This window comes from Protopterus annectens, chromosome 5.part0 (genome assembly GCF_019279795.1).
Source record: "Protopterus annectens isolate FY-2018-M chromosome 5.part0, PAN1.0, whole genome shotgun sequence".
NCBI classification, from domain to species: domain Eukaryota; kingdom Metazoa; phylum Chordata; order Ceratodontiformes; family Protopteridae; genus Protopterus; species Protopterus annectens.
This window is the reverse complement of record NC_056735.1, coordinates 1161451853-1161476750: the sequence shown is the minus strand read 5'-3', so window position 1 is coordinate 1161476750 and position 24898 is coordinate 1161451853. Positions and strand designations below refer to the sequence as shown.

Sequence of the window (24898 nt, the reverse complement as noted above, 5' to 3'; positions counted from 1 at the left end):
AAATTAGAAAATAACAGTAATCATTTTACATAGGCATTAGCAATGTAGAAAAATTCAAGATTTGTTGAAAAGAGTTTACCTTTAAAAACTCGAATCACAGTGGTTCGAGTGCTCATATGAGCAACTCGAACCCACGAAAGTGTAAACATCGACAGTCCTTAATTTTCAAAAAACAGCAAATTGAAAAGCAGATTTGCTATTTTTCTAACATTAATGTCGAACAAAAAAAAAGTGTAAAGCCCCCCTGCAACCCCCACACCCCCCTACTTTATTATTCTAACTCCGAGATCACACTACAGTGGGGAAAGGAACCATTTCCCAATCCCTACTATAGTGCAATCCACCCCAGAAAGTCGAATGTGCAGTGAACGAATCTCACTGTGCATTCGCTCATTGCACATTCTAACCTTTTTCCGTTCGGTGTTTGCAAATCTTGCAGACTGCCTTTCGCACAAGTGCTTGTTCGCCTGTGTGCAATACGCACATCTAAAGGTAAACCATTGAAAAGCATGTTTTTTTCAGTTTTTGTGTGCAATTCTCCTTTAAGAAAGGCAGGGACCTTGCTGTATTAGCCAGAGAAGATTCCCCCGGCTTTTTGAATAATGAAACCAATTGTTGGTGTTTAATACAGAGAGGACTGAAGTCGGCCAGTTCAGACTTTTGGGCCTTCCAGGTCCACAGTTGAATTTTATGCCTGGAACAACTATTCTGAGTATTGCACTGCAGAATAGAGAGAGGCCTAGAGAAAGACACCAGAAGGGATCTGGACATCCTTTCTGCCCTAGGAAATCAAACGGAAACAGAGCTTTTGAAGAATTTATTTAAGAAACGTTTTGCCCCCTCTGTAAGGGACTGTGCTTAAAGGTACTTTAAGTTGCTTTGTCATTACATGTGACTGTTTGAGAAGAACCTGATTTTTTTCTGTTTGTAAGACGTAAAACCATATTTTATAGACTAGTGGTCTGAAAAAAAAATAATTTCCCACCTTTGGGGACATTATTCTTGTGTATAATTTGAGCAAAACTATTAGAACAAATTTCTCATTTAAAGGTTATGTAGTCTTGCTGACTGTGGTGGTACCTGTTGTGTGCATTGCACTTGTGTTTGTTGTTCTGCCAAGATGGCAGACATGGATCAACTGCTACAGCAGGCAAGGGGCTGGCAGTGATTGCCAAATCCACGGCAGAGCCAAAAAGATTTCTACCAATGAAACATTAGCCAGAGAGGAAAACTTAGAGTTGTACTTGGTAGCCTTTGAGCAGTATGCCTCTTTGGAGGGATGGGGGCCATTGTGATTGGGCTGGAATCCTCTTATGTCAGCTAATTGAGGAGATAGAGCACCAGGGCTGAATGGATGTGTACCTTTAAAGCATGTTTAAAGGCACGCTCTCTGAAGCACTAATTGTGTTCTTTAATTGTCTTTTAATTGATTCTGCTATTTAAATGTGTGCTGTTTGGTTTTTATTCTATTGTATATGTATGAAAGTGCTTACCACTTGTATTTTAATAAATTAATATCTTTTAGCCATGTTTGGCTGCCTTGTTTCTTTCTTTTTTACTTATTTATATTTGCTTTTGGTACAAGGCAGCCTTTATCCACTTGGTTGGTTTTTGTATTGGAATTTCTTTTGGTTTTGAAGTCAGATTCTTGCTGTTGTTGAGAAGATAAACGATATGCCATCTGAACGGACAAGGTAATTCATTTGAAATAGTAGAAAAACTTGAATGATGTACACTTCAAGGTTAGACAGACTGCTGACAGAAGACCGGAACAGGTAATGCCATTTGAAACCATGGTGTGAAGTAGTTATTAGTAAGTAATTATTAATAGATTCTTGTCCCAGAGACTTCCCATGCTTTGGAACAAGATCCCAATCTACATTAGGCAGAGCTCCTTGCTAACACTCTTCAAGAGAAACCTTGATGCATGGATGGGAAACAGAAAGTTTACCTCGGGGATCACTTCAGTGGCTCTGCTGGACAGAGGCACAGAGAACTAATCTAAGGGGGTGGCGAAAGCCAACACATTCTGGCTAGGCTTACAAATGCCTTCGGGCAGATAGCCTAGTACCTACCTATGAAATGCAGACCTCTGTAGTTAGCATGACAAAAAATGATGTCTGTGTTGAAGAGAAAATAAAAGTCTTTGTGCTTGCAGTGTAGGTAGATGACATCCTTTTTGAGCCACCATAACAAGAGATAAAGGAGGCTATTACAGCGGCGTGTACCTCCAGGCATTTCTGCAGTTATCTCCTACTGCACCTCTAGGTGTCAGATATTGCTTGTTAATATTTGCATTAATAATTCCAAGACCATGCTACATACAAAGTGTCAGAATATTTTATCTTGAAGCATACATGATGGCAAACACATTTGTATTGCTTTTTGACCTGTGTCAGTGTTTGTTAGAACTGTAGGTGATAACTTCATTTTTTAAAGGCTCAAGCCACACCCACAGGGAGTTAAGGATGCAAACTCAAAAGATCTGTACTGGAATGAGTTAAGCAACAAAGAATGTTTTTTCGAACTGCATTTAAGAACAAACCTAATGCAGCACCACACTGAGGCCATTCCAGGAAAAAAATGGTTAACTTAAAATTTTATAGAACACCAGAGTTGCATGGAAAAGCTGTGCAAGCGGAAGTACAAAAAACCCTAATGATGCTTGTAGATGTTTCTCTTGGATCATTATAGTGATGCTCAGTATTGTCAATTTGTGGTTGCATTAAATGCAAAAGCCATAGTACATATAATCTATTAAAAAGATTTCTTCTTAAAGCTTACATGATTGGCAGCACAACTACACTGATACCTGACCTCCACCTTTAGTGCAACTAAAGAACTATTAAATATTGTTTGTATATAATTTATTTATATGGTCTTAAGTTTTATATTTCACCAATTACCACAAGTAGCCAAGCAAGATCTGTTTATCTTCCTATAAAAGTTCACAACTGGATTAATAGTGTTCATTTGACAGTATGCGTGCATGTAGCTTGAGTGGTTACCGGGGTGGTGGCGGTTGCAAAATATTGCAAAAATGTATTTTACTCTGTTCATTGTGATTTAAAGTCCAGCCTGAGTCCTATGAAAACCACTATGCTAAACATGAGTTTGTTCTGAACAGTTTACCATTTGTTTTGTTGCTAACACTTATGGTGCTAGAAATATGAATATTTATTTGCTCTACAGAGATATAAAGTGTTTTTTTTTTAGGATGACCAATTAAAAGTTAGAATGCAACATTCTAGTGGTCTTCAGAAGGGAGAGTTAAAATGGGGGGTGGTAGAGGAGTGAAAAAGTGCATGGAACAGCTCTGTAGTGTTAGGCTCAAAGCCAGATGCAGCAGTCAAGTTCTGCAATGACCTTGAAAAGGTGAACAGCATTTTGAAGTTTGACGGCAACCCAGTGCCTAGGGCTGATGAACTAAAGCAAGGATCTTGGCCATAGTAGATCTAACAAAGGAATGCTAGCTAATCCCTCTGACAGTTGAAGCCTGAGAAATGACAGCCTTTTCCATATCATATTCCTGTTTATTTCCCTTTTTGGGGGTTAAATGGTACCCTTGCAGCCTCCATGATATAAGCACAAAGCCCTAAAGCCCCATGTCAAATATGCTGCCATTTACCTAGGCAGTGTCATAATACACTCAGAGGAATGGCACTCGCATCTAACTAAGGTACAGCCTGTACTAGACTCCCTGAGACAAGCCATGTTATCTGTTAATGCCTCCAAGAGCAAGTTAGGTATAACTCAATAAAATATTTAGGATATGCAGAAGGTAAGGGAATTGTTAGGCTGCAGAAAGAAAAATTTAAAGCATTGAAAAACTGGCCTGTTCCAGGCTGTAAAAAAAAAAAAAAGTGTGTGCGTGTTCTCTGGAGCTGGGTCCTGTTGAAAGTTTGTGCCCCATTTTGCATCAATAATATGCGCTCTGATAGATCTGACAAAAAGGAAGATGAATCCCATAAAATAAAGTGATCACTAGAGGCAGAAATGCTTTTAAGCAATTTAAGGACATATTGTTTTCGGAGGCTGTCTTAGCATTTCTGAATTTTAGTACCCCCCTTTTAATTTATATTGATGCTTTGGATGTAGGCCTAGGAGCAGTGCTTTCATGAGTCTTTGAGGAGGAGCACTTCATTTGTTTTCTGAGTCATACATTAATTAGGCCAGAAACCAAGTATTTAGAGGGGTTGCTTGAGGATTAAATGGGTGCTCCCTTTTCTAAGTATTACTTCTTTGGTAGAAAGTTCATTTTGGTGATGGGCCATGCCCCCTGCTGTTAAATCAGTAGCGTAATGGAAATGCATACATGTGTAGGTGGGCACTTCCCTTGCAACCATTCAGATTCACCATAGAGCATAGACCATAAGTGACCAGTCATAATGAAAGTGGCATGTTTAGGGCTCACAGTTTAACTAGTGATTCTGAAAACTGGGGAAGTGTCAGTTTATGGCTGAGTGATATCTCACAATTCACTGAAATTGCTAAGAGAATGCAAATAATGCTGCTGTGTAAATATTGTGTTTAAACTCTTGTGGTAAAGTTTTGAAAAAAAAAGTTACTTTAATTAGAGCTGTTCCATTAAGAAAGGCAGGAATATTTTTGTTTTATAGAAGGTTCCCTCAGTTCTTTTGTTGATGAAGCCAGTTAAGAGTCACTGTCCCTTTTCAGAGATTTTATTTTTTGCCTAAGGCAGTGGTTCTAGGTGAAGCACCTCAGAGTAGAGAAAAACCTGGAGGGAAGACAGTAAAAAGAACCTGACCATCTTTCCTGCCATAGGAAGTCCATAAAAAAGCTGCTTTAAAGCTGAAAGATGCTTGCTAATAGAGACTGTGTCCACACATAAGGGACTGTGATAAAAGGTTCTTTAAGTTGCTTTGTCATCCAGATTGATTGAGTGTTTAAGAACAAACTGTTTTTTCTGTTTGTATGTAATAAAGCCACATTGTTATACATCTTTATATGTACATGTGTATGTATGTTTATAATCACACAAACATGTTTTATACAAAATCTGTGAAGCAGCACACATCAGAAGCATACCCTGGGCTTTTTTTTACATCAGGTAATACTTTTGTATGTATCCGAAAGGAATTTAATAAATGCACATTTTCATTGCTTTATATCATGATTTTAACTCTCAAACTAAGCTGATTAGGTGCTGTAAAGCCCTGACTGTGGCCCAAGTGAAACCAGTTTGATTAGCGTCCCAGTCAGTTGACGGGGCAGCAGGGAGGAATGGTGGTGTGCCCATCCTGAGTGGGAAGTGGTTATGTGACTGAGGCTGGGAATTTTACAGGGGAGGGTGTAGTCTGAGAGAGGAAAGGGTGGAAGAATGTCTGGGCTTCCTCAGAGGTGGGGAGAGATGTCACTCTCCATTGCACACTAGCCCCCACAGTGCAAACCATGGAATCAGGGAAGAGAAGGGAAACCAAGAGGGTAGGCCTTAAAGTAAGCCCCCCCCCCCAAGCAGATGCAGGACAGCACTCCCCCCCACACACCAACCCTCTACATCAGCATGGTTGAAATCTTTATTAGTCTGGGGGTAGAGGAGGACTGGTAGACCCATTATCGGGTGTGTGGCACTGGGGACTGTGGTCAGAGTGAAGCAGGATTAGCAGCATCACAAAAAATGATAGACTGTCAGGCTATTAAAGTATCTGTCCTTTTTTCTCCAGTGATGTTTCATATCTAGAATATTATAATAGTTCTGTTTTGTCTAGTCATGTAATTTTCCTTTTGGAAAAATTCTTGATGTACTGATTTTACTTGAGGATACAACTAGAGGAGACTTCCAGAACTCTTGACTGTCACTGTTCTGAAGGTTCTGTTAACTGAAAGTTGTTAGACTACTTTGAAATTCCTTTGTTAGTGCTACTTAGCTTGGGAGTTTCTGCTAGCATTAAAATCTGTGTTGGTTACATTTCTAGTAATCATTTTAAATCGAATTGCTGGCTACTGAGACTTGTCTGCATATATCAACTGGACACAAGCTGATTTAAGTGCTACTGAGACTTGTCTGCATATATCAACTGGACACAAGCTGACTTAAGTATATTTTCTCTGCACTTATTTAAGATTTGAGTCAGTAAATATTGTGTGTCTTTGATTCACTAAATATTGTGTCTGTGTCTCTCTGCAGTTAGTTTCCCAGCCCCCCCCCTCCCTATTCTAGTTGTGGTTTTAATCTTGGTGGCTTTGGAGTTGCCCACCCCTGCTGTAAATTTTGCACACTCCTCCTGGACCCATCTCATTTGCTCACTCAACTGAGTACAGTGACACCATATTTTGATTTTGGATACTCCTACCAGTCCCATCTCCTCTGCAGTGTACAGAGAGATCACTTTGGAAGGGCATTCCCCTATAGTATCTTAATCTGCTATGTTTCCTCCATCTCAAAAAAAAAAAAAAAATTTGCACTTCATCTGCCTTTACTGTATGTGTGTTTCTTCCTACTTTATTACCTTATTTTGCTTTTGCCTCTTCTTAAAAGTACTCAATTGAATTTATTCTGCTGCCTTTATTACTGCTTGTTAGTAGCCTGATTAAATTGTAACTGTTATTCTAAGGCCCGTGGTTTAAGCACTTGGGCTTCAAACCAGTTGTTTTACATTAGGAAGGTTTGTGGTCTGCACTGCTGTGGCAGGACAGGTAGCGTACATCCATCTAAGTTGGGAACTGCTGATTGAAGGCTCAGTGTCTGTTATTCTAAAAGTGTATTAGTTCTGGGTTAAGAACTTGGGCTTCAGGCCAGTTATTTTACATTAAGAAGGTTTGTGGTCTGCACTCTTGTGGGAGGAGAGGCTAGATTCTGCGCTTCTGAGTTGGGAATTTCTGGTTAAAGGCTTATTGCGCATGCTTACTTGAACTGTTTCTTTCTGAAATCGGTACACCTTGTTTGCTGTAGCATAGACTAGATTCAGGCCGGCTGGATCTAGCTTTGTTTGCATAACTTGTGCCCTGATACAGGCTGTCTTTTTTGGAGAAGGTTTCTCTGTACCCTAGTGGCAGGACGGTGCAGTTAGAACTTGGCTGATTGAAGACTGCTGGAACAGGGCTCAGTTTTAAGCTTTTTAACTGGTTAATTGGGTAAAGTGTTGTTTTGATTGTATCTGCTCTTTTTTCTGGAAAAAAAAATATATATACTTGTTTCTCACCTTTCTGAACTAGTATAGTCCAGTTTTCATGTTATTGCTGGATCCAGGGCTATGTTACAAGTTTCTGTGTTGCCATACCTTACTTGGATAGAAGGAAGTTTCTCTGTTCACCTGTGAGAGAGGGGAGCTTTGAGCAGGCTATATGTCCCTGGAGGAGTGGTTTCAGCCCAGAAGTTAGTAGTTTATTGGTCTTTTTGGGCTAATTTTGATTGTATCTGCTCTATTTCCTGAAAATATATATATATATACTTGTTTCCCGCCTTTCTGAACTAGTATAGTCCAGTTTTCAGGTTATTGCTGATTCCAGGGCTGTGTTACAAGTTACTGTGTTGCCATTACCTTACTTGGATAGAAGGAAGTTTCTCTGTTCACCTGAGAGAGAGGGGAGCTTTGAGCAGCCTGTCTGTCCCTGGAGGAGTGGTTTGAGCCCAGAAGTTAGTAGTTTATTGGCCATTTTGGGCTAATTTCTCTCTCTTTCACTTCCCTGCTATAAAAACCTCATTTGCACATTTTTTACACTTGTATTCCGCTCAGCAAGTGCCTTCCAGGTGTTCTGCAGAGATTACAGCAGTAGAGAGAGACAAAAGAGTGACTCTGGAGTGATTAAGTATCACTTTTCTGCTTTTTTGCTGTCTTAACTAATTCCAACTAAAACGCCAGTTTTTTTAGCGAATCTGTGATTTAAAAAGTTTGTTATTGTATACAACTCTGCACAGCTCCTCGTGGTGTCCTGCAGAGTGATAAAAGCAACAGAAAGACCCAAGAGAGACTTTTCCAGATTTAAGTATTTTTTTCTGTTTTTTTGCTCCGACTGCCTTTTCCCGCCTAAAAAGCGGATTTCTAACTGATCTGTGCCTTAAAAAGTTTAAATTGCATTTGCTTTCTGCTTTTTACAGTTTTTGCACTTGTTTTATATCAATTTAAGTCGTTTTTGTATTGTATAACTGTTGTAGGCTACACACTAAACTGCGCTAGCCTGTTTATAGCATATACAGTGTTTTCTGTGTGTTTTTCTGCTGTTTCCTGGGGAAAAAAATTCTCTTTTCCTGCCTTTGCTGAACTAGATTAGTCCAGATTTCAGGTTTTGCTGAATTCCAGACTGTGGTATAGTTTCCTGTGTTGCCCATATCCTTACTTGGATAGGAGGAAGCTTCTCTGTTCACCAGTGAGAGTGGGGAGCTTTGAGCAGCCTATCCGTCCCTGGAGGAGTGGTCTCAGCCCTGAAACTAGTAGCTTATTGGCCATTTTGGGTCAATTCTTATCTCTTTCAGTCTCCCTGCTTTAAAGCCCCATTTGCACGGTTTTGCGCCAGTATACAACTCTTCACAGCTCCTCGTGGTGTCCTGCAGAGTGATGCAGGCAGCAGAGAGACACAAGAGAGACTTTTCCAGATTTAAGTATTTTTTTCTCTGTTTTTTTGCTCCGACTGCCTTTTCCCGCCTAAAAAGTGAATTTCTAACTGATCTGTGCTTTAAAAAGTTTAAATTGCATTTGCCTTCTGCTTTTTATAGTTTCTGCACTTGTTTTATATCAATTTAAGTCGTTTTTGTATTGTATAACTGTTGTAGGCTACACACTAAAGTGCACTAGCCTGTTTATAGCATTTACAGTGTTTTCTGTGTGTTTTTCTGCTGTTTCCTGAAAAAAAAACGAAAAAAAAAATCTCTTTTCCCACCTTTGCTGAAATAGATTAGTCCAGATTTCAGGTTTTGCTGAATTCCGGACTGTGGTATAGTTTCCTGTGTTGCCCATATCCTTACTTGGATAGGAGGAAGCTTCTCTGTTCACCAGTGAGAGTGGGGAGCTTTGAGCAGCCTATCTGTCCCTGGAGGAGTGGTCTCAGCCCTGAAACTAGTAGTTTATTGGCCGTTTTGGGTCAATTCCTATCTCTCTGTTTCCCTGCTTTAAACCCGCATTTGCGCAGTTTTGCACGGTTTTGCGAATAGAGCAGCATCGGACAGCTCCACTTAAATGGGTTTAAACTATTCCCGGCTCCACAGTCTGCTCTTCACTTTTTCCCTTAGAACTGTTCCAAATCTCAAAGTAAGCACTCTATTTTCATTCTAAAGCCCTGCAGTTGCTCGTATAAGTAATCTTATAAGTAAGCACTATAAACTAAAGCACTACACCCTCTTATACTCCCTTAAAGTACTTGGCTCCTTATTGGTCCTTTTTGATCATTCAAAAAGTAGTTCCTTATACTATTCTTGCATGTCCAAAAGTCAGTTTTGGGTTTACTCTCCAGTCCAGCTGGTGAATCTGGGAATCTTGAGGCAATGTTACAACTGCCTTATGTACACAGACCACCCTCTCCTCCTCCCAACAAGCCCAAGTATATGTGAGAGATGCAACTATATAGCCAAACTGGAGGCTGAGCTCTCTCAACCCAGTACTGGTGCAGTCAGGCGGAGAAGGTAACCACACACACCACAAATCCAGTCTCACATAGACCTGTCGCAGCAGCAAACCAAACACATAAACACACAAAAACATACTCGGAGGCTCTAAATAAAAATCTTCCCAAGCAGCAGAGACCTCCAAAGCAGACATCCAAGCAACCGCTACTCCACAACAATACCCATGTATCACATAGTTCACAAAGTCAGTGTGCCACACAGTCACAGCCCTTAAGGCTAAACAACACACCTAATACAATTGTAATAGGTGACTCTATTGTCAGACACACTGACGTCCCACTCACCAGGCTGAACAAGGAGAAGGTCACTGTAAGCTGCGTGTCGGGTGCCAGGATCCGCCGCATAACACAAGCACTCAGGTCAGTCCAAAGCAAGTACAAATATGACTCTGTCATTGTCTATACTGGTGTGAATGACCTGAGACGTACCTCCCTGGACTACATAAAAAGAGACATAGAGGAGCTCTCTGATCATGTAGCCCAGGCCGGTATGACCATGACCTTGAGTAGCATCTTACCCTCACCAAGAATGATGCCACAGTATAAAGACAAAATGATCAATTTTAACAATTGGCTAAAGTATTGGTGTCATTCAGAGGGGATCCAGTGTCTGTCAGCCTGGGATGACATGCTCGACAAGCCATGCTGCTTCGCTAGGGACGGCTTGCACCTGTCACCCCTGGGCTTTCGAATATTGACTATGGCTCTTGCCACCCCCATAGTGCCTTTTTTAGGCAAGGCTCAAAAGACAAACCCACCTCCATAGACAACACAAGGAAAAAGAAACTAAGGGTAATGCTGCTCAACGCCAGAAGTCTAAACCTCAAGATGCACGCACTCAAGGCTCTCCTCAGTATGGAGAATATCGATATCTGTGCAGTAACAGAAACCTGGTTCAAGGCTCCCGAGAGCACCCCAGCACTACCAGGTTATACCTCATACCATGCTTTTCGGCCCCAAAACTCAGACCGAACCACAAAAGGAGGGGGAGTATCCATATTCATCAAAGATACCCACACCTCCAGGTTAGTGGCACTGCACGAAGCATCGGAGACCATCCATGTGCAACTAACAGTAGGCAAAACTGCCTTTCAGTTTGTAGCCTGCTACAGACCACCCTCCCAAACTCAGGAACCCCCACTCAGCTTTCCTGAGAACACTGGAGAATATGAAGGTCTCTCCAAACACCATCATATTGGGTGACTTCAGCTACCCAAGCATAAACTGGGAGCACTACTCAAGCCCCAACACCCTCACCCAACGCTTCCTAGAATTTATAAACTCAAATGCTATGGAACAACTGGTCATCACTCCCACAAGAGTGGAAAACATATTGGACTTGATCATCACCAACATGGGGACTCTATGTTCCATACCAGAGGTATACCCCTCATTGGTAAGATCTGACCATAAATTAATCTCACTGGACATCCATATCTGTCCCCACCCCCAGCCTAGGAAACCACGGTGAAGAACTTCTCAAAAGCAAACTTCACACTTCTCAAAACCGAGGTGGAATCCTTCAAAGCCCCCGGGCCAGTGGAAAATACGGCCCAAACCGCAGAATCCTTTACAGATGCATTGTATGGACAATGGATCGTGCTATCCCCAATAAAACCAAGACTCACTCCTCCAAAGGCAGGAGACCTGTCTGGTGGACCCCAGCCATAAGTAAGCTATACAACAGAAGGAGAAAGCTACTACATGATAGAGCAAAATTCCAAAAAAGGAAGGCATCTCTGATCAGTACTAGCAAGAAACTACGATCCCTCATAAAATTATCTAACGCCAGCTTCGAAAGAAAAATTGCACAAGATGCTAAAGATAATCAGAAGGCCTTCTTTAGTTATGTCAGGAACTTGGGTGGCAACTCCCAGATATGCTCTGAGTTAGTGCAAAATGACAAAAAATACACTGAACCCACAGACATTGCCAACATCCTGGCAGACAGGTTCAGTGCAAACTTCTCCCCCCCAAAAGAGCAAATGTCTATCCCAACAGAGTGTAGCCTCCCTGACATCACAGATGCACAGGTGAGAGCTGCCCTCTCCAAAGCAAAAAACACAGCATCAATGGGACTGGACGGTGTCCCGGGCTACATCTTACATGAGCTCCAAGAAGAACTGAACCCTCACATAAAGTCACTGTTCAGTCTCAGCCTTACTACAGGATGTGTACCCAAGGAATGGCGTACAGCAACAGTGGTCCCACTCCACAAAGGTGGTGCCACAACGGACCCCGGAAACTATCGCCCTATAAGCCTGACTAGCCTGGTCTGCAAAGCTATGGAGCATATCATCGTGGAACTCGTAAACAAAGACATTGGGAACCTCCAAACACTGGATCCTACCCAATTCGGCTTTGTTAAGGGCAGATCTTGCCTCTTGAACCTGGTCGACTTCTTTGAAACAGTCACCAAGGCCATAGATGAAGGGAAGGTAGTCCACACAGCCTACCTGGACCTCGCAAAAGCCTTCGACACAATACCCCACTCGGGCATCATAAATAAGCTCACCAGCTTAAGTATCAACCCCTATGTCACAAGATGGGTTGCAAACTGGCTCAGGGATAGGACCCACATGGTCAGAATTGCAGGTGCCATGTCAGTCTCTAAACCAGTTACAAGTGGCGTCCCACAAGGCTTAGTCCTGGGACCTCTCTTGTTCGGTATATATTTCTCTGAGGTACAGGCTAACGCGGGAGGACTATGGCTGACCAAGTTCGCAGATGACTGTAAACTGGGTGCCATAATCGACTCGCCGACTGACACAAGCATCCTTCAAAAGGGTCTCACAGAGATGGATAACTGGTGCCAGAGCTATGGCCTAAAGCTAAATGCCAAAAAGTGCATAGTCATCCCCTTTGGGAAAAACAAAGTGCCCACTAATTACCACATAGGTGGTAATCCATTAAGTACGGAAGAAGTGATTAGGGATTTGGGGACCCAAGTAGATAGCAATCTCTCCTTTGACAATCACGTTGCCAAAGTGGTTAGAAGCCCTTTTATATAGCCCATCTTATTACGAAAGGGTTCACATCTAGATCAAGAGAGGTCATTGTGCCCCTCTACTCATCACTCATCAGGCCCATAATTGAATACAATGCCCCATTTGGGATGTACCTTATCCGACACCTGCAGCAACTGGAAAGACCCCAAAAGTTCCTCACCAAGAGGATTAAGGGACTCAAACAGATGCCCTACGCAGTTAGGCTAAAGAAACTCCATCTCTACTCAGTTGCTTACTGCCTACTCAGAGGCGATCTGTGCCTGACGTATAAAGCCATGTCCAAACCAGAATTAATGGACATGCTCCACCGCAGAAAATCCAAATCCCTCCACATGCTCCAGGGACTTAAACCTCAGCACAGAAATAAATAGGACATGCTGGAGGGACAGATTCAAATCACAGAGGCTCCCCTCACTCTGGAACAAAATCCCAATCCATGTTAGGCAGAGTCCCTCAATGACCCTCTTCAAGAGAAATCTTGACAAGTGGGTAGGAGATCGTAGGTTTACCCCTGGGATCTCTTCTGTGTCCCTACTAGACAGAGGCACGGTAAACTAACCTTAAAAGGGCTATCTTCTGTGACCTACTATACAGAGGCACAGTCAACTAATCTAAAAGGGTGGCGAAAGCCAAACACACTCTGGCTAGGCTTATAAATGCCCTAGGGCAGATAGCCTAGTATCAACCTATGAACCTATAATCCATCTTTAGGACTGGGGTCTTAAACTTACATGAACTCGATGTTCGCATGACGTTCTGTGTATCAAGTTGAAGGCTGTCAAAAATAAATAAATAGTTCTATCTGTCACCCTGTCAAACTGAAAAAAAAAATAGTACTGTTTTGCAGTTATGGACTGTAGTTACCAAGTTGTTGCTGAAACATTGTTGCTCAAAGCCAAGGCAAAGAGATGTTGCCACCAAGTAGAACTGTAAATACACAACAGAATTTGGCATTTTGACCGCAACACTTGCTGTCTATTTATTCAGTGTATTAACTGTTTAGGTTCATAGGTTAGTACTAAGCTAACTGCCCTTGCAAGCCATTTTAAGCTTAGCCAGTTATCCCTTTTGAGACTCAAACCCTGCACCTTGTGTTTGTAAGGCAAACACCTTAACCATTAGGCCACCCTCCCAACCCTTATAGTGTTTACCAGCTGTTGTTGAGTTATGTTGTCATCTTGCACTTGACCCCCAATTTATACATAAACTTGTCAAGTTATCACTTTGTATCAGTCTTCTGCACTTGTGTAGATTCAGAATTATAACAGAATTACATAATAGTTGGAAGTATAAGAAGTTGTGCTTGACTTCCTTGCCAGATTGAATGATGTACACAAATCAACGTGCTGTAAACTCCAAACCACTACATTACATCAGAGCGGATTTAAACATAGGTTCATAGGTCGGTACTATAGTGGTTATCGGCCCTAGGGGCCTATACAAGCCTATCCATAACAATTCCCTAGCTATTTCTTTCCACAATATTTACTTCCCTGGACCCCTGTCTAACAGGGCGACTGACGTGATCCCTGGGGTAAATTTCCTATCTCCCATCCAGTCGTCAAGGTTCCTTTTGATGAGGGCCAAGGAGCCGCTCTGCTTGACATGTATGGGCAGTCTATTCAAATGAAAATCATCTTCAGGCCACATAGAAACAGAAAATTTCACTCATGAAATTTAACTTTTTTTATTAAATGTAAAATAGGTCAGTGCCTTATGCTGGCCATTTGGCTGGCAGTTCTTTCCAACTAAAAGCTTGTCAGTATTAGGAACGCTGTCCTGAGATGAAAGCAATCTGAGTGATGCTTGCAGGTGTTCATCAGCGATCCATAATCTTGATACAGATTTGTTAATATCCATATAAGTTTAAAGCTGCTCACAAATGTAAGTACTTCCAAATACCGTCTTTATCTTTGCAGAAAAATTCAGTAAGCTTGTGAGTCTTTCTGGAGGAAGAAACTTGTAAAATGGTGGCATTCTCACATCCATATATTTAAGCTTAAAAATATCACACTACAACTCCAGTGACTCCATTTGCACGTCATCTGCATCAGTTTGTGCCAATATTGTAGCAAAGAGCGGGAATCTTCCAAGTCCAAAGCTGTGTAGGGATATTCTTTGAAAGGGTTGGCTTAAGTGTTTACTAATGATTTCAGAGGTGTGTTAGTATACAGAATAGTGGAAACAGACAAGGCTAGAAGGTCCATCTGGACTTCAGTAACAAGTTTGTATGGTTGAAGATTATGTGAAGAAAACAAAACCAGAAAGGTCCAGCTGGACTTCAGTAACAGTGCATATGGCTGAAGATTATGTAAAGAAAACAAAACTTTATGGCTGAAATGTTTTATGTTTCAAAAGCATAAGGTTTACTTAAAGTACTAGTCACATACTGACTTCTCTTGAGATGATGTGACTTTTTTTTGCAACTCCAGCTGTTCATTGGGGCTACTTGGGCAGCATTTTGACGCCACTAGAGCGTTGGTGTCTTGCTTTATCTGCTGCGTTATGGCCAGTCCCAGCATTGTTTGCAAATGATTGTCAATTAGTGTAGTCCTTGGTGATAATTGTCTTCATTAGTGAAAATAATAGCAAAAGTAATTCTAAACAGTGACATAATTTTCATAAGCATTGTTGTAAGTAGGAGAATCTTGTGGAGAAATTTAACTACATGGTTCAGGTACCTTAAAATCCTGAATCCTTTTCTCAGATTGTTTTTGTAGGTCAGAAAAAATGGCTTGCATATTCTTTGTAAGACTCCAGGTCAGCTGTTTGAGATACTGAAGTTGAAGGAAGTGAGCAACATTTCTAAAGCAAACTTTAAATCAGTCATCTTTCCTGTATGCTCAGCCTGCCTGAGAAGTCACAGGCATGTCCATATATTTAACAGCCTGCTTTCTTTTCATCAGTTTCATGTAAAGTGTATTCAGGTAATCAGTTACTGCTGTCAGAAAAGCAAGACAGAAAGTTTTATACAGAGGATCTGATGATTGAGGAACATTTTTGTTTTTTTTATGTTACAGAATCATCATTTTCTTCAGAGATGAAAAAAAAAATAAACTTTTTGAATCAAGTCCTTTGCTTTAATCATCTGACATCTATCCAGTGTAACAGTTCTCCACATTTACATTCCAAAGTCTTCAAAAAGAAAGTGAATCGGTTTTATGTAAGCCCTCAAGAATGAATGAAGTTTACAACATGGATTCCTTCTTGGAATAAAACGAGTGTATATTTAGCCATCAAACAAAAATTGCCATATGGGATTGCATTGTAAAATACCGTTCACCGAAACCTCCTCATTTGGGGAGCTGTGCCCCACCACACCCCCATTAATCATCTACACCAGCTCTGAGATCACACTACAGTGGGAAAGGGGCAAATTTTCTTACCCCTACCGTAATGCAATCTTACTCGAATGGCTCGATGAGTAGCATGTTTGACAACGTATGCCATTCGATGGGCGGTCATAGACCCAGTTAAAATATGGTCAGCTTGGCTGTTTAAGAATTCCAGTTGCAGTATGCATGCTGTCATAAATGCCAACACTCAAGAATTAAAATTAATGGTGAAATTGTTAATCTGATCATATTTTTCCAAAATCTCTTAACAAATCTTTAGTATACAGTATGTTGCTCAACTCTTCAGTCTTTATATCTGAACCTTCCTTTGCAACTTAATAATAAAATGCTTGAATTATCTCACTTTTCTTTTTTAGAGAGACTTGGTATATGGGACTTGCTTTCTAAAAAGGTGACTTCAGTTGGACATCTTGTAAGCTGATAATTAACCTGAAATTTAGGACCTCTTTATCATTCCCAATCATGGTTAAAACAAAACTAAACATCTTCCTGTATTTTACCTTTGGTCTCTTTTAACACATAAACTTGTAAAACTGGGGTATATTAGTGATTTTTCTGACTTGGGAATTTGCGGATTTTCACATACCACCAGCCAAACTTGATCCTCAACATTTAATTATTTTAATCATCATGTTCATGTTAATCTTCTTCTTCTTTCGGCTTTTCCCGGTTAGGGGTCGCCACAGCGGATCACCTTGTCCGCACATTGAATGGCAGTGGAGTTTTACGGTGTTGAGTTGCCAGCCCGGCGCCCAACCTTCCACAGAAGGCACACTCACACGCACACCTAGGGCCAATTTAGAGTGTCCAATCCACCTGCAGCATGTCTTTGGGATGTGGGAGGAAACCCGAGCACCCGGAGGAAACCCACGCGACCACAGGGAGGACATGCAGACTCCGCACAGAAGGCACCCCAGCTGAGGATCGAACTGGAGAACCTCTTGCTGTGAGGCGGCAATGCCAACCACTGCACCACCGTGGCCGCCCTATCATGTTCATGTTAATAAAGTGTTATATTGCCAGTAACTGGCTTAAAATTCCAGTCAGTTGACTTGAACGAATTCCAAGAAAGTGCCATTAAATATATTAAAGCTTATAAAATTCTACCAGACAGATTTAAAAGTAATTTATCTAAAGATAACTGGCTGAAGGTATTTGACCTTGTTCATTAGTTGTAATTGTCAACTGACCTCAGGTATGTCTTTATTTTCTGCTGGTTTTTTTTTTATTATTTTTTTATTTTAATGCTCAACTCTCTCAAACCCCTCCCCCAATAATTTTAATACCCTTCTTTTTTATGTATTGTTATATAGTCTTTTCTTTCACATCCCTTTTATCTCTTCCTCTTTGTTTCTATGACATGATGTTTAGGTTATACTTTACATATACTTGTATACATTTTGGAGAGACATTGGCATTCACTATTAAACTTTGAACATTTTTAATTATAATACCCTAGACCAACTTTACAAATGTTCACCTTTTCTATGATGTATGTATTTGTTTTCTTAGTTTTTTTCTTAAGCCAGGTTAGTACAGGATATTTTATAGAAAAATGATTAATTTCAAATGATTGTATTGTTTTTTTGTGCATATAATTTTGCTATTTTTATACCATTTATTGTTTTATGTCTTTTTTTTTTAATTGTTCAATAAAGGAATATTTAAAAAAGTGAGTGAAGTTAATGGTCTTAACCAGTTAGCATAATGGTTAAGTTCTTCGCCTCCCATGTACAAGGTTCAAGCCTGACTTCCAGTCAGTGCCTGTTTGGAGTTTGCATGTTCTCACTGTTTCTCTGTAGGGTTCCACTGACATCCAAAAAACACTTGGAGTGTTTCCATCTCAAACTCACCCAAAAAAGAATGAAGCTTTGGGCAGTAGCACAGAAGCTACATTGTGCCCTATAGGGAGAAGAGTTGTATAAATTAACTGCTTTGGGCATCTGCTATGGTGCGCAGTATCCTCATGTCAGGTGAACACTGATCACTATAGCTCTAGGTGATTTTGGTCATGTTGACTATTGTCACCAAATGGGCATGGGTATTTGCCAGTGATGAGTAGAATGAGGACCTGGCCTACTCTGTCCTACACCAGAGATCCATGCTAACAGTGGGAGAAATTTGTGCCCCTGTTGGCCAGTGTCTGTCTGCAGTAAAGCCCAGCAGCCCTGGGTCAGTAAGCTTACTGGCCATCCAGTGACTCGGCTTGGGTTACCTGGGATAGCTGTGTTGAGTGAAAGCTGGCAGTAAAACCAGTCAGCCTGCCACACATGAACTAAGAATTGCTACAGTCATTGTAGGTTTACTGATAGGATACAGCTTGGAAGCGGATGACATGATGACATATCCAGGAGACAAACTGGGAAGAGCTTTGCAGCAAAACCATTTGGCTTGGGATCTAGAGTCTACTACTCAGGAGGAGGACAGGCTAGAAATGGTGTTGGAATCATAGTGAGGGAGAGGCTTCAAAAGGCAGTGAGGGATGTCATCAGAATTAGTGACTGACTCATGGCAATCAGATTCTAGCTTAATGATACAGCAGTATTCATAATCTCAGCCTGTGCCCCACAGCAGGGTTGTGATAGTGAAGAAAATTGTGCATTCAAACAGCGCCTACTAGAAAAACAAGACAACATGAATTGGGTGACTTGAATGCACATATTGGAACAGACAGAACAAGATATGAAGACTGCCTTGATCCACATGAGTGGGGCAACAGGAATAAAGGAGGAGAAGCCATTCTAGACTACTGTCTGGCAAATGGCATTATAGTAGCCAACACATGGTTCAGAAAGATGGACAGTCACAGGATCACATACGAGAGTGGCCAACATCCAACTCAAGTAGACTTCCTCCAAAGAAAAGGGCATTGGGGTAGAATCTGCGATTGCATTGTCATCCACAGTGAAACAGATGACCTACAGCATAATTGCAAACAGTGTCAGAGCTGGCTCTAAGGTCAACAGAGACCAGGCTGAAGACTTGGAACTTGACTGGAGAGAAAGCACAACAGTTCAAGAAATTATTCAGCGCTCTAGCACCACAGGAAAAAGAGGAAATAGGTGGAATTGAAGAATGACAGAACCTCAAAACAGTATGTATGAGGACTACAGAACAGATATGCGGCCAAGCCTGGTATGCAAATAAGATACATAAGCAATGCTGGTGATGGAATGCAGAATTCCAGAAAGAAAAAAAGGAAGAGTGCAGGAAAAAGAGGGAGATAGAAAAGACGGACTAGGCTAGAAAGAAATACTGGATGGCTAATAAAGAAACTAAGAAAGGAGTTGCAGTAACAAAGAACAAGGCATTAGAAGTACTCTACCAACCTTTGGAAAGTGATTCATTGTTACAAAGAAAATATATCCGGTTGCAAGGCAAAGACAGAAAGGTAAAGAAGATAGTCAGACACCCTTCATAAGAGATACCAGCAATAATCTGCTCACCAGTCCACAGGACATCAAAGGCAGATGGAAGAAGTACTTCCAGCAGCTTCTGAATGAAGGAAATCCCGCACACTTTCTCCAGTAACAGTGCAGTCATATTGCTTGGTAGACAAGTGTATCATTACTACTAGCTTTGCTAAAGTTTAAGTAGAACATATCTCTAGCCCTAGTTAGCTAGCTGAAGAACTCTGCAAGTCTGTTTGGCATGACTGTTCTGAAGTAAATCCACATTGACTTGGCTACAGTACCTGTATGGGTTCCAAATGCCTCAGAATCCGCACTTTCTGGCAAGTCACGTTTGCTTTTGGTAGCTAGAACTTAACACAGTGTGATCTAAATTACTTGTGTGTTTTGTTGAGCTTTTTGTGGCATAATTTTGTTTTTACTGAATACAGCCCCAAAGTTTTTGACCAAAGGCAGTGTTTCAGTTCCTTCTGAATCAAGTCCACCACTTGCCTGTTCCCTTCATGTCATTCTAGTGCAGTAGAGGTGCTAAGTGAATGTTTAAATACATTCCTAGACCTGCTGCATATTGATATTCTGAGTAGTGTTTATTACCATAGAAGAATGCATCAGTAAAGCAGTTATCAACCATCAGTGAATAGTTGGCTGTTTAACTGCATCACATTTTGCTCTAGGAATGCAGGAAACCTTTCTGGTGTTCTGTAAATATGTGCTTTACCAGTGGGTTACGAGTTTCCATGAGGAAGACAGCACTGCTACTGCCTGAGCAAAATTCACATGCTTATCAGGTGGTGTAACATAGGTAAGGCAGCCTGAAACTTCAGAGATGACATTAGCACAGCATGTCTTTGGCAGTGATACATAGTAGAGAACATCTGTGTGTGTGTGTTTGTTTGTTTTTTGGAGGGGGGATTGTGACCTGCCAATTCTGTTGGAGAAATGTCTCCAGTGTGCTACCATCTGGCAGTGGATGTATTTCCCAGAATGCCTACTATAAATGAACTGTTGTTGATCTGGTGTTAAGGTAGGCATTTTGGTTTCCATATTTTTTTTTATGTGCATGTCAGTCATCAGTAGTAGCAAAGTCCTGTTTGAAAACTTTCAGATACTTATCAAAATCAGATGCAGACATTTTTTATTTGCTGAAACGTAACATGAAGTTGTGCATCCATATGAATGCTTTTTGTTTCTGTTACTGCCAAATCACTTTCCACTTTTTCTACTTCCGCAGGCTGTTATTTTACAAGTGCATTGTTTTATTTTGCATTATATGTGTATTTTTTAATTCTTGTTCTGATCATTAAGACCACTTTCAGTTTGTTTCCTTTTTTTAATAGCTGTTACAACATCCAAGTGGGAAATGTTTGATCAGCAAGAACATTCTGAGGAAGAAGAGGAAACACAGCAAAAGTAGGAAAATGTTTTGTTGAATTTCTTGTGATTTAGAAATATGTAAATGAAGCTGATTGGTTGGTAGTGTGCTGTCACAGTAAATGTGTAAAACATATGTTAAGAAACTTTTGTAAAGTAGCAGTAGTGGCAGTGTGCATTTGCTGAATATAACTGTATTACACTATTTAAGGTATGGTTTAGTGCAATATAGACACGCAAATTTTATTTGAAGACCACAGCATTTATACATGTTTATTTCAAGTACTTTGTTTTGACTTTCAAAGCAGTCACCTTCATGACATTCGTTATACATGTAAAATTCTATGCATTGATAAGTGATCAGCAGACAACCCTAATGGTTATGGACATCAGCTATGTACGACAGCCATGTGTTTCTGAAGGTTAGCCATACAGTCCACTTATGCTGTGCTGATGAAGCCACAAGAAGGCTGAAACATGCATGTCCACAGCTAGTGGGGTTTGGCTTTATTGGTCTGTATTTGTCCATAACACACTTAAAAAGAAAAAGTCATGGGCATTCAGAACGGCCATATAGCTGAAACACTTGATGTCCTTAAGGAGTCATTTGCATATATCCCATGTGACTCTAAGAGGTTTAAGGAATCACACAGTGGAAACTCTAGCTTGGTTAGATTTTTCTTTTAGATTTTAATGATTGGTTTGTCTGTGTGACCTTTTTGTTTATTGTTTTAGTTTCATTAGAATTCTGCCTTTTTCTAGAGCATAACTTTTGAACATCTTCATTTTTGTGAGGAGCCCATTTAATAGTCCTACATATTTGTATGAACTAAAAGCTGAATATATCCTTTAAACAGTCGGTTCATACTACAGCCACCCCGGTCTCAAAATATTTTATTATGATATGCCCAGCACACACACCCTTTTCCTGTAGTATTAATGAGCAGTGTGGTGTGCTGTAAACCCTTTACCAAGAAACTCTTCCATCAGTAAACACACAGCTGTGGCCATCACATTGCCATATGACAGTAAAGTGCTGAAAATTATCTATACCTCCCCTTGCAGCTCCTTCTCTTAATACATAACATTGTTTCACCTTTATTTCCTTCGATGAAAAAAATATAAGTTTGCATAATGGTTAAGGCCTTCTCTTCCTGTGCATAAGGTACAAGGTTCGATCCTGACCTCTGGCCACTGCCTGTGTGTCGTTTGCATGTTCTCTGTGTGTCTCCGAGGGGGGGTTCCTCCCAGAAACTTGCTTAGTATTTCCACCTCAACCTCACCTAAGAATGGAGTTTTGGGCAATAAATCCAGATGGTGTCTGTAGAGGGAAGAGTTGTATACACCAACCACGTGGGCATCACATGTGGTGCACAGTATCCTTAAGATGGGAGAACACAGATCACAGACTGTGCATTGTGTTAGAGAGCTAGTCACTTAACGATGTAAAAACTGGCTCTAGGTGACTTTGTCGTATTGACTAATATGCCGAAATATGCATAGATATTTGCCAGTGATGTGGGTTGAGGACCCCAACCTACTCTGACCTACGCCAGGGACCCATGGTAAAGGAAGGAGGGGTGTGTCCTCCTATTACCCAGTATGTACCCACTGTAAAGCCTTGGGTCAAGCCCAGCTTGGGTTTCCTGGGATAGCTGTGTTGAGCAAAAGCTGGACATAAAACTAATCAGCCTGTCCGACATGAACTAAGAATTGGTGCACTTGTAGGTTCACTGACAGGATACATTTTGGAAGTGGATGATACAATGCTAAGGAGGAGACTAGGCATGCTATGTATCCAGGAGACAAGATGGAAGAGGAGGGCAGCAAAGTCACTTGGCCTGGGATCCAGTCTCTGCTACTTAGAAGTACAAATGATAAATGGTGTAGGAATTGAGGTGAGGGAGAGGCTTTTGAAGAAAGTGAGAGATGTCATCAGAAGTAGTGAAAGACCCATGGCAGTCGGAGTACAGTGTATGGATAGAGCACTATACATAATCTCAGCCTATATCCCACAGTAGAGTTGTAATAGTGAGAAAGAGTGCATTCAGGCAGCAGTTGCAAGGCCTACTTGATAAAGCAGGGCAAAATGAATAAAGCAAGCTCCTCATGGTGTCCTGCAGAGTCCTACAGCAGCAGAGTGACAAAAGAGAGACTTTGGATTGATTAAGTATTATTTCCCTGCATTTTTTTGCTGTTTTTGCTAATTCTGCCTAAAACACGACCTTCTAGCGTTTTAGTGCTCTAACAAGCTGATTTTGTGCTGCATATTGTATTCATCTGATTGCACTTATAAAATAGTTTTTAGTCGTTTTTGTGTTATAAGTATCTGTTTAATTGTTGTAGGCTACACACTCAAGTGCGCTAGCCTTTTCTGAGCATTTAAAGTGTTTTTAGAGTAAGTTACTGTATTTCTGAAAAAAAAATACTCGTTTCCTGCCTTTTCTAGGCTAGTCTAGTCCAGTTTTCAGGTTCTGCTGAATTCAGGGCTGTGGTACAAGTTCCTGTGTTGCCCATACCTTACTTGGATAGAAGGAAGTTTCTCTGTTCACCAGTGAGAGTGGGGAGCTTTGAGCAGCCTATCTCTCCCTCGAGGTGTGGTCACAGCCCAGCAACTTGTTGTTTATTGGCCGTTTTGGGCTAATTCCTAGCTCTTTCATCTCCCTGCCTTAAAACCCGCATTTGCGCGTTTTTATTTGCTTGTATAATACTTGGCCAAGCCCCTCGGGGTGTCCTGCAGAGTACTACAAGCAGCAGAGCGGAAAAAGAGTGACTTTCAACAGATTTAAATATATTTTTCTCTGCATTTTCTCCTGCGACTGCTAGGCTCACCGAAAAGCGATTTCTAGCAACTCTGCGCTTAAAAAACTCCTTGCTGTATACTAAAAACTGTTTTAATGCTGTTAGCACTTTATAAGTCATTTAAAGTCGTTTTTTTTGTGCTGTTTAACTGTTGTAGGCTACATACTAAAGTGCGCTAGCCTGATGTAAGCATTTAAAGTGTTTTTGTGAATTTTCTGTGTTTCTCTGCCAAAAAAAGAAGAAAAAATATGCTTGTTTCCCGCTTTTTCTAAGCTAGTCTAGTCCAGTTTTCAGGTTTTGCTGAATTCAGGACTGTGTTGCCCATAGCCTTACTTGGATAGGAGGGAGTTTCTCTGTTCACCAGTGAGAGTGGGGAGCTTTGAGCAGCCTATCTGTCCCTGTGGACTGGTCACAGCCCAGCAACTAGTAGTTTATTGGGCATTTTGGGCTAATTTCTATCTCTTTCATCTCCCTGCCTTAAAACCCGCATTTGCGCGGTTTTGTGCACCGTCGGTTAGCTAGGGTTAAACTATTCCAGGCTCCACGAAGTCTGCTCTTCAATTTTTCCCTTAGACTAGTCAGAGTCTCAAAATAAGCACTCAAACTTCCCTTTTTCCAGCCCAGCACTTGCTCCAAGCTCTCAAGTAAGCACTAATAAATGCTAACACAATATCTCCCCCTTTACCATACAAAAGTTCAAGGATCCGTATATCGTTCCCTACTGGGAAATCAGTAAACAGTTCAGTTATCCATATAGGCATGTCCAAAGGGCAATTTCAGGTATACTCTCCAGTCCAGCTGGTGAATCTGGGAATCTTGAGGCAATGTTACAATTGCCTCAAGTACTCGGACAACCCTCTCCTCCTTCCAACAAACACAAATGTATGTGAAAGATGCAACTATACAGCCAAACTGAAGGCCAAGCTCTCTCAACCCAAGGCTGGAACAGCCAGTCAGGAGGAGAAGGGAAACACTTGTACCACATTTCTAGTCTCACATAAAACAGTCATACATGCACCAGCAAACAACACACACAAATACTCAAACACATACTTGGAGGCTGTAAATATCTGCCTAAGCAGCAGAGACCTCCAAAGCAGACATCCAAGCAAACCTCCACCCTCACACAAAAACCTTGTATCACATACTTCACAAAGCTAGTGTGTCAAGCAACCACAGCCCATAAGGCAAAACAACACACCCAATACACTAGTAATATGTGACTCCATAGTCAGGCACACTGACATCCCACTCACTAGATTGAACAAGGAGAAGGTTACTGTGAGCTGCCTGTCAGGTGCCAGGATCCACCACATAACACAAACACTCAGATCACTCCAAAACAAGTACAGATATGACTCTGTCATTGTAC

The 24898-nt window shown here is 41.1% G+C and overlaps 1 protein-coding gene across 3 annotated transcripts in view; it reads left to right on the top strand.

Moving 5' to 3' along the window:
- Positions 1-24898, top strand: part of LOC122801567 (U2 snRNP associated SURP domain containing) — a 2423494-nt gene that overhangs the window by 2184773 nt on the left and 213823 nt on the right. For all 3 annotated transcript variants that reach the window (XM_044071008.1, XM_044071006.1, XM_044071007.1), the window contains one exon: positions 20691-20763. In XM_044071008.1, coding sequence (XP_043926943.1) covers positions 20691-20763 — 73 coding nt within the window. The remainder of the gene's footprint in view (positions 1-20690; positions 20764-24898) is intronic.